This window comes from Cladophialophora immunda (assembly GCF_000835495.1).
Source record: "Cladophialophora immunda strain CBS 83496 unplaced genomic scaffold supercont1.3, whole genome shotgun sequence".
Taxonomy (NCBI): domain Eukaryota; kingdom Fungi; phylum Ascomycota; class Eurotiomycetes; order Chaetothyriales; family Herpotrichiellaceae; genus Cladophialophora; species Cladophialophora immunda.
This window is the reverse complement of record NW_015622543.1, coordinates 1,129,310-1,144,567: the sequence shown is the minus strand read 5'-3', so window position 1 is coordinate 1,144,567 and position 15,258 is coordinate 1,129,310. Positions and strand designations below refer to the sequence as shown.

Sequence of the window (15,258 nt, the reverse complement as noted above, 5' to 3'; positions counted from 1 at the left end):
GCGGGCTATGAACTCCGTCGATGCAGCAGCCCACTGGCAGGCCGAATCTATCTTCGACTGGTACGACCAGGAGCCCTCCCTTCGCGTCGCCATAATCACGGGGGCAGGCAGAAAATCCTTCTGTGCTGGTGCAGACCTCATTGAGCAAGGCAAACTCAACATGCCGGATCAAGGCGGGCCAGGAGCACCACACAGAGCACTGCAGAGGTATCCGCCTGGGGGATTCGCCGGGATCAGTCTCGCGACACATCGGAAGAAACCCATCATTGCGGCAGTAAATGGATATGCTCTAGGCGGTGGGTTCGAGATTGCCCTGAACTGGTAAACAACGGGATGCCAATCTAGACAACAATGTGATCAGTAATCCGCTAATCAAGATACTCTAGTGACATGGTTGTTGCATCTCCCATGGCGACATTTGGATTACCAGAAGCCGCGCGTGGACTCGCCGCGAACGCTGGGGGCCTACCACGGCTGATGCGCCTATGCGGGCTTCAGATCGCCTCCGAAATCGCTCTGACAGGCCGAAAACTGTCGGCGGAGGAAGCGCTCCGATTGAACCTCATCAATAAGATTTCCAACACCCCAGATTCGGTTGTGCAAGAGGCCGTCGAGCTGGCTCAGCGCGTGGCTAGCTATTCTCCGGATGCGATCATTGTGTCGCGGTTCGCCATCAGAGAGGCCTGGCAACAAGCCAGTGTCGAGCAGGCGAATCGAGTGACACAGGACCGCTTCGCTAAGGCGTTATACAAGGGCGAGAATGCCCAGATTGGGCTGGATGCGTTTGCTCAGAAGAAGGAGCCCCAATGGCGCCCTTCGAACCTTTAGCGTTCAGTTGCCCGGTTGTGTTTCCACTAATAGCTGCCCAGGAGCACTGAGTGCTCCCAAAACCGTGGGATGATAAATGGTCTAGAATCCCCGACTAGAAGATCCATCGTCCATTAGAATACCGGGCTCGGCATTCTTCGTTCGGAACTTGCTTTTGGACGGACGTGTTGAGATCGTCTTACCAAGACCGGCCCTACCCATTCTCCCCCTTCTCAGCCTTCTCTCTCGCGTGTCCCATCCTAGTTTTATTGGCCAGAAGACCATTTCGGCCTTTCCAACTTCCTTAGCAGTCCGTCCTCATTTTGTTCCGTGCCGTCCTTCCGCGCAACCTCCACTGGAGATGGGGGTTGAAATTTGCTAGTCAGATACGACAACCGCCCCTCGGCGTGGCCAGGTCATAGAGTTGCCACCAACGCAACGGAGGGATTCCGATGTATTCGGTCTCCACCGCATCAGGCTCATCTCTCCATACGGCTTAATGACCGCCTTCTCTGCCAAGCTCACTGGCCAGGCAGGTCAACTGGATCTACGGGATCAAGTATTACCAGTCTACTGCATTCTGATATCACTTTTTCTCACTACCTGCTTTTCTGTTGTCGGAACGGTCTTGACCTTTAGGACAATGTACGCCTTTTGATGCACCTCTTGTAACACTTTTGCAAGCACCTTATCTTTGGACCATCATGGGCTCTTCCTCCGCTTCCCCTGCGTCGAGCTCAGGGCGTCTCGCACAAATTCACGGTCAGCTGAGCGGCCAAAGCACTCGAAATAAGCAAGTACAAGATGTCTACATATTGAGCGCCGCACGGACTCCCACGGGAAAGGTGAGCAAGGAGATATCCTTCCATTCCCATCATTCGCGAGGCTAAGCCTAGTCGTAGTTTATGGGAGCACTGGCCACCGTATCTGCTCCCAATCTAGGTGCGGTCGCTATCAAGGCAGCCATTGACAAGTCCAACGTCCCCCCTGGCAGGATTACCGACGTATATTTCGGCAATGTTCTTCAAGCAGGGGTTGGGCAGTCACCAGCGCGGCAAGCCACCTTGTTCGCAGGCCTCTCCTCTAGTACCGAATCCGTCACGGTGAACAAGGTCTGCTCCTCTGGCCTCAAGGCTGTGGTCCTTGCCGCGCAAAACATCCAGCTGGGGCTAGCAGAAGCTCAAGTCGCCGGCGGTATGGAGAGTATGTCCAACGTCCCGTACTACCATCCCCGGGCGTCGCAGATGCCCCGATTTGGCGACCTGAAGGCTCAGGACGGCCTCATTCAGGACGGCTTGTTGGACAAATACAACCAAATCCACATGGGCGTTTGCGCCGAAAGAGCTGCTGAAAAGTACGGAATCACTCGGCAAGACCAGGATGCTTATGCGATACGGAGCTTCGAACGGGCCCAAGCGGCGTGGAAAGCCGGGAAGTTCAAGGACGAGATTGCCCCTGTGACCGTGAGCGGCGCCAAGGGAGGTAGCACGGTCGTCACGGAGGACGAGGGCTACAACAGCCTGAAGAGAGACAAAGTGCCGACCCTGAAGTCTGCCTTTGTCCCAGGCGGGACGGTAACGGCCGCCAATTCTTCCACCATGAACGACGGTGCGAGTGCGGTGGTGCTTGGGAACGAGGCAATAGCGCGAGAATTCGGCGCTGGGAGCAGGGTCCTTGCGAGAATCGTCAGCTCTGCGGATGCCGCTCTCGACCCGGTTGAGTACCCGGTCGCCCCGGCCAAAGCAGTCCTCCTGGCTTTGGAGAGGGCCAAGCTGGAGATAAGTGACATTTCCATCTGGGAAATCAACGAAGCGTTTGCCGCTGTGGTGAAGGCGAACGAACAGGTAAGCCGGTCTACAGCTTCCACCTCTCTCTCTCTCTCTCTCTGTGAGCCCCTTCGGATAGAGCTAAAGTCATAACCCAGATCCTCGGTCTCCAAGACGCCAAAGTGAACGTCCTGGGAGGCGCAATTTCATTGGGACACGCCCTCGGAAGCTCTGGCGCGAGGATCCTGACCACATTACTCCATCAGCTGAACGTTGGTGAGTATGGCCTTGCTGCTCTGTGTAATGGGGGCGGCGGGGCCACTGCCATCGTCGTGCAAAGGCTCGATAGGGTCTAATAACTCTAAGATGGGAGAAGTCTGTTCTTCCATATACAGCTAGGTCACCAATTTAACGTTGGTCAATTCAGTTGATTGGGAGCAACACTACTAGAACGTAGCATTTCCTGGGTAGTCGTCACGATATCTGAGGGCTCGCCGAAATGCACCAAGTCTTGTTAACGTAGGTTGGCAATATCCTCATACAAAGCTATCTGTGGAGGCTGTACAAGCGAAAAGGCGTGAGGTTCCTGTTGATATTTGTACATACACAACCCAGACGGCTAAATGTCAGGCACCACAGGTAGATAGACACTTGGACAGACAATCACCACTTTGATTAGAATACTAGCTCTGTTCCAACTCAACCCTAATAAGCTAAATTTCTCCAGTCTCATCACGAGTTTGTCGACATCGTTCTCCTGGCCACTTGTCCCGACATGTCACATCTGTCTGTAGGGGATATTTTTCCTTCGGGTACACAGCTTTTGGGAATTTTGGTTTAGGTTAGATGAGACTAGTTCTTGAGCTCTTCAGAGCGATAGCTGATTTATTGATCTTTTGACTGTGTTCGCCCCGTGCCTTAAGGATCGAGAGTGACTCTGCTCTGTATTTGGAGAGACATGTTACTGAGATTTGCGGACATTGTTTGAAATTTATTTGGCTGATCAACCTTAGTGGTCAGGAGCTTGGCTATATCGTCTCTGGGAGTCTTTCGATCTCTCTTGAACAACTTCACGCGTTTTTCAATAGTTTCCAGCACGCTCATCAAAATGGGTTGGCTTGTTTGATGAAGGCATATCCCGTTGAACCCAGCTAGCAACCCAATCGATCATCCTAGCCAGTGGAACGACCGGATATCCATACAGGCGCTGTGCCGCGAGGCTGTGATTGTGGTATCCGTAGGGCGACTCCTCGCCCTCGAACTTGGGCTCAATGCCGAAGCGGCGCCCGAATTCATGCGCCAGCATGCGGACGCTGGTATATTCCGGACCGCCAATGTTCAGGGCGCTGGTCGGCGAGGTCGTATGCGCCAGAGCCCCGAGGATTTGCGCATTGCTGTCCCCTTGCCAAATGACCGAGACGTAGGCCGTCTTGATGGGGACGGGGGTTCCCGTCCGGACCATGGTCGCAATGTCGTACAGCGCGCCGTAGCGCATGTCGATGGCGTAGTTCAGGCGCATCTGCCGGCCGGGGGTCCCGTATTTCTTGGAGAAATAGGTGAAGATCCGCTCCCGCCCGACGCAGCTGGTGGGATATTCACCGATCGGGCCGGCCTCGGCTGTCTTCTCGTCGCCACCGGCGTAGCCCTGCTCGTCCCAACCACCGCCGTAGACCGAGACAAAGGGATAAACACAGATGGACGAGAAGCCCACCAGGCGCGAGTCCTTGAACCGCTCGGCGACCAGCGCCGGAACGTGCGTGTTCATGGCCCAAGTAAAGCTCGCGTCGTCGCCGGTGCCAAATTTCTTCCCCGCCATGTACACAATATTGGGTACGTTGGGGAGGCGACCGATTGAGGCCGGGTCCAACAAGTCGGCCGTGATCGTCTCGATCCCCCAGCTTTCAAGCCGTTCCTTGAGGCCTTTCTCGGAGAATCGAGCGACACCGATGATCCGCCTCGACGGGACCGCACGCTTGGCCATGCGGGCAATCGTGGGACCAACCTTCCCCCCGACCCCGAGGAACATGATATCTCCCACACCTTCGAGGAGTGCTGGGAGCCATGCCGGCGGGCGAGAGAGCAGTTCTTCGCACTCTTCCTCCGTCTTGATGATGTCTGGAAGAGTCTGAAATTCGAGGAACTCGCCTTTGTTTGTTTTGGGTTGTGTTTGTGCCATTGTTGAGGAGGCTCTTTCGGTCTGTTCTGCTCTATCGGGACAGAAAGTGTTTTGGTGCGACTTTGAACAAGTGATGAGACGAGCGGCGTGTTGCTATATTGACGAGTCAAACATCTCAACTGGACGAAAACCTCGACGCCTTATAGTCGGCGGCATTGCTGCTGCTCCTTCATGTTCGAGAGTCAAGATTGTACGAACCTCGTGTCGGACAATATTTGCGGGGCCCCGCAGGGGTTCGAACAACCGTCGGTATGTCACCGAGCTCAATACCGACCTCGAAGGTGAAGAAGCACAGCTAAGCGGACGGGCCAATACCGAGAATGCTTCTTCAAACATTCTATGCAGGGACAAACCGCTTCTGAGGATCCTCACCTATCGGATTGATCAACTCATGTCCATGTGCACCCCAGACTCTCCCTGTGCCCCAGACTTCCCGCGTCCGTTCGCTTACCGGCCCAACAGGCCACAGATGGGAAGAGGTAGTGTTCATTTGACCGCGACAATCGTGATTGTGGATAAATGGCCCTCGGTCTTTGACCGTCAAATACTGAGTCAGGCTACGACTGTGAATATGTAGTGGTGTGCCTCCAAAGTGAAGTTGACAAGCATTAATACTTTAGATCAAGCATCCGCTAAGCATCTGCTCAACACTCGGCTGTGCTTCTCGCAACACAATACAGAGATATTCTTCCGCTACCGTTGTCGGACTCCCAGACGATGGCCAAGGTCGAGGGCGCTGAGCAGCGCATAATCACTCACATCGAAGATGCGGCGCATTCTCAATATGAATCTGACCTCGACATGAGCCTCAGTCGGTACATGGCGACCCGTCTTTCCACCCTCAAGCCGCCAATGACAATCCCTCCAAACCCTCTGAGAGTCTTGGGCTTGCTGACACGTCGCGACTGGCTCTTCTTTGCAGTACGTCCCAAAGAGTATTATGCGACATCCTCTATGCTCATATCATTGACGTCTCGTAGTGCGCCGAATGCAGCTGGTCTTGGGCAGCCCTGGACTTCTTTACGGTCGGGATGACCACCACCCAGCTGGCCATTGCCTTTGACAAAAGCGTTGCCGATATCACCTGGGGCCTCACAATCACGCTTATGCTCCGTTCTGTGGGCTCGATTGGGTTTGGGCTCGCGGCCGATAGATATGGTCGTAAATGGCTGTTCATCATCAACAACGCTCTTTTTATCGTCATTCAACTGGGCACCGGCTTCTGCCAGAATTACCAACAGTTCCTCGCCTGCCGTGCTCTCTTCGGGGTGGCCATGGGGGGCATATACGGAAACGCCGTCGTCACCGCGTTGGAAGACTGCCCCTCTGAAGCGCGCGGAGTCGTTTCCGGGCTTCTGCAGGCAGGTTACACGTTCGGCTTCATCCTGGTCACCGTCTTTGCACGAGGTCTTGTTGACACTACCTCGCACGGTTGGCGGCCTCTGTATTGGTTCAGCGCTGGTCCTCCAGTGTTGTTCATCATCTTTCGACTCTACCTGCCGGAGACGCAGGCCTTCCTCAACCGCAAGGCGATCCGCGAGTCCTCTGACAGTGCCACCAAGACTTTCCTCCGGGAGACCCAAATCGGGCTCCGGCGCCATTGGCTGCTGCTGGTCTACCTCGTCTTCCTCCTCGGGGGTCTCGAGTTCCAGACCCACGGAAACCAGGACCTCTACCCGACGATGCTCAAGGCCCAGAAAGAATTCTCCGCCGACGCGGTGACGGTCACCCAGGTGGTCGCCAGCCTGGGCGCCATTGCCGGCTTCATCGTGTTCGGGTACGTCTCCCAGATATTCGGGCGGCGACTCAGCATGATTGTCGGGTCGATTATCGGCGGCGCCCTGCTGTACCCGTACACCTTCACCAACGGCACGTCCATCATCGCCCCGGCCTTCTTCGGCCAGTTCTTCATCCTCGGCATCTTCGGCATTGTCCCTATCTACCTGAGCGAGCTGTCGCCGGGATCTGTGCGCACCTTCGTCGTGGGAACCACCTACCAGCTAGGGAGCCTAGTGTCCAGCGCCAGCTCGACCATTGAGGCGACGCTCGGCGAGCGCTTCCCCCTCCCCAACACGTCGAATGGAGTTCCGCGCTACGACTACGGTAAAGTGATTTGTATCTTCACCGCGTGCGCCATCGTCTTCGACGTGTTCTTCCTGTTGATCGGTCCGGAAAAGCGTGCGGCTCATTTGGATGTCGAACCGGATGACGATCTGAAAGATGTGGTGGGAGAGGACACGATGGAGAAGGTCCTCCATTCCGCACCACGCACCACGGAGGACGACATTGAGAAAGCCCCTGCGCCTCAAAACAAGCCTTGAAGACGATCCAAGGTTTCTTGGTGCGATCAGGGCAAGCAGCGGATGGCAGGAGTGTCGTGTGGGGATTATAGGGGCAGGTTGTTTGCCTTTTGATTGAGATTCTAGCCCGGCTGGAGTGGGCTGGGAAACAGGAATCATGTACAGGGGAAAGACCTTTATGCCTTCAGAATTGTGGGCAATCCCAAGCCTGAAAAAATGGTCCTGTAGCGTTGTCGTTGATAGCAGTCTTCGACACAACGCAATGATTTCGAACTATTTTGGTTCCGTTAGCCTTTGCGACCCGTCCGAGCTTGGTTTTTGGTCGTTTGGTTGCGGTGAGCTTCCATCGTGACCACGACAGGGTGAATGACACCATGAGCTGTAATTTCGGGCAAAGGCCGTTCTCCGCCATCCTAATCAGATTGCCCCGTGACAAGATTTGTGAGATGAAAGGTTCTAATCAGATGCATGAACATGAACTCTACGGAGTTGATCCTGCTGTGCTAAAGTGTTCTCTGTCGCTCATGCTACTTATTCCACGCTACGTGTGCCATTTCTAGCCAATATGCCCCTGTCACTTCATGATCACGCTGGGCTTTTGAACCAAGCGGCGCATCCCATATCTGGAACAGCTCGCTCAAGCTTCCTGGTGGCTTCGTACACTCGATGAGGAGGAAGTAGAGTTGCTCACCCGGCCCAGCGCCGTATATTTTCCGCTCAGACGTCTGGATGTTGCCGATGGTGGAATCCTGTTTGTAGAGTCTGACACGGTCCACCCTGTCGTCCTTGGCCGTTTCTTTGACCCAACCGTCAACGTAGGCGGCCTCGCCGCCCTCGGGCAGATTGAAGCGCACCGAGATGACATAGGGCGCCGTGAACAAGCCTGGCTTCCCGCCGTCGGCAATCCGGGTGTAGATGTTTCGCACCGGGTTGCCCTGGAAGGCGCCGAGCGCTTCGAGCGTCCAGGGCGTCGGGGAGTTCAGTCTCCGCAGGTATTCCTCGGAGCCCAAGACGCTCGTTGTCTCGGTTTCGTAAAATGCCAGGAAATGGAGCGAGTTGTCGATCGACCGGTAGCGTCGACCTTGAAGAAAGCCCGGGATCGAGACCCGCTCGGGCATGTGCTCGCAGTTGAGCCATTGCTGGTATTTCAAGAGGTAGCTGGCGTCGATATTGGCCCAGTTGGCCATCAAGCCAGTGCCGTGGTCAACGCTAGTGAGAGTCATTTTTCGAGTGGAAGAATTTGCGGTATCCTGGAATGACAGTTGGGGGACAATCGAGAGAAAGGACGAGAATAGCAGATCCTGGAGGGTGGAAGGTACTGTTCTCCTTTTTTGCTGGACCATATAGGCTTGTCTTGTGGGCATCACGGCATGTTACCGACGGAACCTCAACAACATATCAGACAGAACTCCTACGGCTCAGGTACCGTTTCGGCTCAAAAGGCTCTAAACTGTACCTTGCACGAGACTGATAAATTGGTTCCTAGAGTTTCGGTCTACTTCCCGCACCATTCATTGCGGATTGGTGTCGCCGAACCCGAAAGTACGACACAACACTCCCTTGCTAAAGGCCGACGTGCTCGGATTGTACATATGGCTTTGGCCCATATCATTTGCGAAGCCGAGGCCCCTTACCGATCAACGGAGGCTGTATACTACGGTAGGATAGTCGGTTTGCGGAAATTCGAAATCACAGTAAAGAGTAAACTTCTAATTTCGAAAAAATCGACTAAGCATTTAGTTCCTCCGTCTTCTAAGACAAAGCTCAGCGCAATGATGAATTGCCTGACGTGACAACCACGGCATCCGTAGAGTTTATGGCATTGAAGATTGACAAGTCCGTTCCATTAAGACTCTTCGATACGGCATGTTTCCGATTTCGTAATTCATCTCGCTGTGAGCGCCACCGCATCCAGCCTCTCCGAGCTTCTCAATACACATTCCAGATTTCTGCTCATACACTTACCACTGAGATAGGCTCCAAGAGTACTGAAGACTAATATGCTACGTGGAGGCTTCGCACGCAACATTCCCCGTCGCAAAAATACTTTGCTCAGATATTGACCGGTGACATTCGCTTCTGCCGTTGGCGGTATCACGGAGGAGAAGAATGCGGGCTTTGCACCCAAGATCCAGCGTGGCGTGCCAGAACTGTCGACTGAGAAAAGTCAGGTGCAGTTTTGTATCCTCTGGATCTCCATGTGCCAACTGCCAATATGATCGGGTAATGTGCACTGTATTGCCTCGCAAGAAATTCAGGTGAGCGATGAACAAGCTCAATCGACGAGGTCATCTATCGCTGACTGGATTCTCCATCAAGCACAAGGAGGAAACACGCTGTTGATTTCAGGAATAAGCAGTCTAATATGGAAAGCGAAATTCCACCACTACCTGCCGCTGCACTCGCAGGCCCCCTCTCTCCAGAGACAGAAACATCACCTACATATCCAGGTGTGATTATGCCTAGCACCCTGGCAGGAATGGATCTGGAATCTCCTGGGGACACAGGCACAGCGATGGAGAACCCTGAGTTGACCTCGGGCGAGAATCGAGGCCTCCTCTATGTAGGTGAGTTCAGAGTACCCTGACGCGGGAAAACAATTGACAATCTCAGGCGATCAGCAAGCGATAAATGGTCTGCTTTTGGATCTTCCGTGTGACAGACAGGACGTATCCTCGCGCTACCAGATCATTACCAGCACTCCGGAGCGAGTACAAGACCCAGAAGACCTCGAATTTCTCCGGAAAAAGGGTTGCTTGTCGCTTCCCGCGGCAAGCATCTGTCAGGAGCTCATCTCACGTTATTTCCACCTTGTCCACCCTTTCATTCCTGTGATCCACACGAGTCGTTTCTTCGAAGACTTCACGAAGCCTCGGCTGGAGGCCGCCAACTTGCTGGTTTTATGGAGCGTGTTTTTCGCAGCCGCAAGTGTAGGCAATCAAGCCTAGATCTTCGTTAAATGGGCTGACATGTCAAAAGTTTGTCGATGCGCATATAATCAAGAAAGCAGGCTATGCATCACGAAAAGATATGAAGTTGGCAATGTATCGACGAGCAAAGGTAAGAGTTCGCAATCTCGCAACTCGGGAATGTGAGTGCTAAGACTGTTCTCCCACAGTATATTTTCGACAGCGACGTCGAGAAAGACAAAGTGAAAGTAGTCCAATCCGCACTACTGCTGTCTTTCTTCTACACCGACACACAAGACCGCGCCACGGCATGGCATGCTTGGCAGTGGACAGGCACTGCCATCACTCTGTGCCAGACCATGGGTCTCCATCGTGACCTCGATGCCATGGGCCCAGAGACCCATTTCCAGCGAGATCAAGTTAGCCTGTTCCGACGGATTTGGTGGAGCTGCTTCGTGTGCGATCGCTGGCTCTCTTTGAGCCATGGATGGCCAATGAGAATCCAACTTGAATTCTGTGATACACCGTTTCCTGTGCCTGAGGATGTCTACAAGGAGTTACACGCCCTGCCGAACTCGATCACCGAGAAATATTTCTCCCCTGACCATAGGACTCTCGCGACTCTTTGGGTCAACTTCGTGAGGTTGAGCAAGGCGCTGGGTAACACAATCCAGAACTTTTACAGTCTGCAAGGGTCATTACCAGGTCTGCAGGTTGTCAAAAGGTGTGAGAGCGAAATCCTCGAGTGTGATACGAATGGTGCTGAGGGGGGCACCACCGACGATATCGTCGCCTTCCACGCGTACGATCTCAAAATGTTTCGCGAGTGAGGAGCTTCCCTCGAACCTCTCAGCAGACTCTAACACCTAGACTTACAGAGCTTCCATTATCGCACTCTATAGGCCATACATACAGCGGAACTCCTACCAGTCTCGTCAACCCACCTCACAGGCGCTTCAGGCCCTTTCCCGCACAAAAGTCAAAGCTGCAGCAGCCCAAATCAATGTGACTCTTGAACGCCTTGTTGACTTGGACAAGGTAAAATGGCTGAAGCCGCTCTCGTATGTCTCTCGGAGACTTCGCCGCTGTTCTGTCTTTATACTTCCCGGGCTAACACTCCCAGGTAGACTGGCAGCGATATTTCCGGCCATCCAAATCCATCTCGTCGAAATGACGCTACCTACCACGCCGATCTTGAAAACTTTGAGCGCGCACAAGTTCCAACTCTGTATGATGGTTCTGTCAGAACTGCGAGACAACTACTGGGGCGCCGCAGTTGCCTATCGCCTCTTTGAGAAAGCTCAGGCAGACCTGCACGGAAGCTCTCCAAATCAGCCCACGGGATCGGATGTCAACAGTGACTTGGTGGGCAGCAATCACGAGAACGAATCAACCGGTTGCACCGTCCCGACTCCTAGTTCCAGCTTGCTGGGCGATTGCCAACCAGATCTTCGAGACACGAGGAAGCCGCCTTTGAGCGACTCCTTGCCTGACCCGGTGGACTTCTTCTCTGACGAATTCGCCTCGGGCTTGATGTCGAACATCGATGAGTACGCTAGATCCGAGGCAGCTAATATCCTAGAACCGGGATACGGCAGCTACAAGGTCGACATGGGTATTGACCCTTCCCAGCTCGAGTTCCGAAATCCAAAGCAAGCAGATCTATTGGGATCGGAAACTTGAGCTGCTCTCATGGAGTCGGATCTTTGTTGTACGAGCGCACATGGTTCCGGATATGGTGCGGAAGATAGGGCCATCTGCGCCGTGGTTCGGCCAATTCGTGGCGAACATGGCCACCTTTGCATTCACATTTGTGTTTGAATGAGGCATGGCAACAGACATCATAAAAGTCAAGACGTTCAGCAGAAGCATGCGTACTATTTCAAGCTCCAAGTATATAATGAACTTGTTCCATATGGTGAGAATATGCTTAGACGAGCACTATGACCGCCCTGAGATCAATTCTTGCGACAGATTGGTGTATTTTCCCTTGACCCCAATTATTGAGAGAAAGCCGTCCACCCATTCGGATATTTGGTGAGACTATCACTATAGCAACCACAATCACTGGAGAATTACCAGGTTGTTGTTTTAGTTTCAGATGGGAAATGGAGGAAGTCGGCGGACAGCTGTGCCGAGTGCTCGATTACTCGACAACATCGTGGCCAGAAGGCCTGGTGATTCCCATGTCCATGCTGCAGCTTCGCCCGGGCAGGGGCGCCGGTAGCGCGCTCACGGCGTCGAAGAAAGACTGCTCGCTCTGAAACGCGGGTGGCTCGTTGTCGAAAAAGGCCGGCCAGTTGTCAAAGTACGTGGGCTCGAAATCCGAAAACGGCGGCGCCTCGCCCCGTCCGCATGTGTCTTGGATGGAAAACTGCGGGGGCAAGAAACGAAGTCAGAGAAAATAGCAACACACAAATGGAGGCAGGAAGATTGATATTTACCGCCAAGGGATGTGGGACATGGCTCTCAAAGCTCGGAGGTTGCTGTGCCATTGCTGCCAAGGGGTTTCCATTCGGCTGTTGGTGGCCGGGCATTGCACCCGTATCGGCTTCTTGCATGCCCGCCGGCGAGCTAGGCCCTTTATCGTGCTGGGGTCTGTCTGCGCCGAGGGGTTTTTCGTTTTCCCGAAGCAGCGTCTCGATGATCTCGACGCAGCGCGCAATGCTTGGGGAACTGGTCACGCACCGCGTGCTGCTGGGGGTGCCAGTGGCACTCCGCAACACCTCCAGGTTGAGCGCAAGCCGCGCTCTCGCGCCGTCCTTATCGATGCCATCCTTCAGATCGAGAACGTTGATCGTCGAGGCAACGAACATGGTGTATGACTCCAGATAGGTGACGATCCGGAAACCGAATCTTCGAATGTGCAGCATGATAAGGCGGTCGATCATCTCGGCCGCAGACGTTGCCATTTCGCGGGCCCGTGGCAGTTGCGAACGGTAGGGACGACAGAGTAGGATAAAGGTTGCGTGGTAAAGAAGGCTAGTGCTCCGGTCAGAGGGGAAAAGATCCCCAAAACAAGCAAGGAAGCAAATGAGGCTTACTTTAAGATAAGGATGTGCAGAGGTGGGCAGGCAATCAACCGACAGTCCTCTCGGATGAAGAGATCAGGTGGAAGACTTAGCGCGAACTCCTCGAGTTTTTCGACGGAGCTCTCCAGGAATCCTTGGAGCTGTTGCGGGTCGGCATACGCTTTTCGGCGATAGTATAGCGTGGTCAAGATGCGGTCGATTATCTAGAAGACGTGTCAGCGGATCTCATTCATTCGTCTGTCATCGAGCTCCTTTGCTCACCACACAAAGCCGGCAGTAGGCTGCAAACCGACTGTTTGTTTTGGCCTTCTGCGAAACACCAATCTCTAACATTGATGTTGTCGCGAATCTTGGTTTCCATTCCTCTTCCTCTGTCTCTTCCCCGTCGAGCATGGTTTCAGGAGTGGGAAGAGCCACGGTGTCGTGAATAGTCGGCGCTCTGCCAAGTAACAAACTTAATGCCTTGTCGCACGTGTAGCAGCTCCACATGATCTGCCGCCGCATAGCGAGCTCTACCTGCGAGAATTGACCTGCTAGGCTCAACTTTCGCTCGTGGATGTGCATCCCCATGTCCCGCATCATCCGAAACGCCATCCCAGAGAACAGCCACGCTTGAGAAGCACGACCGATAATGCTTTCATGCCCTGACAGAATGAGCAGAGCCTGAATGGTGGGAATCGAACTGTCTTTCTGTATCTCTGCTGCCATGAGGTTCACTGCCTGTTCAGCAAAGTAGTTCCCCAGTTCTGAGGCATCTGCTCGGTCAGAGTACCGAGCTCCTTGCGCAAGAGCCGCATTCACGAGAAAAGGGGTCACATAAGGTCCACCAGCAATGAGATCTCCTGTAAGAAACAGTTAGACATTCGAGGTAAAGAGGCATGGAATTGACGCGTACGCATGAAGATCTTTCTGCAGAGCACGAAGTGGATATTGTGTGGCCAACACCAATAGGTCTCCAACAGCTCGTTACATATCTCAGAGCTGACGTGGGTATTCAAGAACGATTTTATGTCAGGTTGTTCGACTGGGTTGAGAAAGTCACTCGGGCTGTCCAACAACTGTGACGTTGGCGTTGCAACTTGCGGTCCTGGAAACATCGTGCTGGCCAGCTCTCCTAGTGGATGCATACGAGGCGCTGTCGACTGGTCTGGCTTGTAATGATAGAGACTCGTAGTGCCAAAAAAACATATTCGCCCGTCGACGTCTACGGAGGTCTCGTTGGCGATCATCTCTTCATCTGATGGTAGGTCCGAATGTGGACTATCCGACAATGGCCCGTCCGGGATTATCGGGTCTCTCTGTCTTCTGTTGGCGTCTTGGTCAAAGTGCTCCTTCAATATTCGCAGTCGTTCGCCGTCGTTGGCACATTCTAGTCGATCCATGAGAGACTCGTAAGCATCGAGTCTCGTCTGTAATGCGACCGAGTGTGCTATCGAAGGGCTCCTGCAGCTCCGGCATTAGCCCTCATCTAGCTTTAGATCGTGTAGCTGGCTCACTTATCAAAACAGCACTTCAGTCCACTCGTCCGACATCGACGGCAACTCGGTAAAGCACCATCACACCTCACTTTCCGCCTTCGGCAATTCGCACATGCAAATCCGTACTTTCTTGCCTTGCGGTGCTTTTCTTGCCCCGGGGCAGCACCTGTTGCTTCATTGTCGTTCCCGTCAGCCCGTGATCTGGCCATGGTTGGTAGGAGGATGTTGGCGGATAGTTTGACGGACAAAATAAAAGGGCAGAATTCTGGCAGTTGGTCGGCATAGGTACAGGCGTAAAAATCCACTAATCCCCATCAGTGGAGTTGCTGGGCGGGGTAATTACTAATGCGAGCAACTGGGTCTCGTTCGGGGTGGGCAGGACCATAGTGGTAGGTGAGCCGAGATACAGGGATTTCGACGTCGGAATCTCGACTTGTGTACTTTCCATTTCCATGTTAAGGATGGGACATTGCTTATATGATTAATGAGAATAGGTCTTGTTCCCCTCACCTCCTTTCTCGTTTGTTCGTCCTCGGAAGGACGATCCTGACTTGTGGTAACAGTTCGCAATTCAACATCGTCTCCAAGAAGCTCGGTTGTGAGCGGATGAGCTTCTACCTCAACGAGGCCGCGAGTGACATTAGGGATACGCTCCTTCTCAGCCTGGAACCGCCCAAGGCCAAATTGTGAAAGACTAATACACACGATTGACGTTTAATATTTCCTTTGTTTGATGGTGGTTGAGAAGCGGGCAATGTGCTGGCCCGTGAACACAAGCGCAGATGCCCGG

General features: G+C 53.6%; 1 protein-coding gene across 1 annotated transcript; it reads right to left on the bottom strand.

Moving 5' to 3' along the window:
* Positions 1 to 11,819: 11,819 nt before the first annotated feature.
* PV07_04948 (uncharacterized protein) lies at positions 11,820 to 14,693 on the bottom strand. The gene is made up of 6 exons (XM_016391808.1): positions 14,487 to 14,693; positions 13,886 to 14,433; positions 13,252 to 13,832; positions 13,003 to 13,193; positions 12,403 to 12,940; positions 11,820 to 12,332 (listed from the first exon to the last, which is right to left on the bottom strand). Exons 1-6 carry the CDS (start codon positions 14,675 to 14,677, stop codon positions 12,105 to 12,107), a joined length of 2,277 nt encoding a protein of 758 aa, XP_016249327.1. The 5' UTR covers positions 14,678 to 14,693; the 3' UTR covers positions 11,820 to 12,104.
* Positions 14,694 to 15,258: the final 565 nt, after the last annotated feature.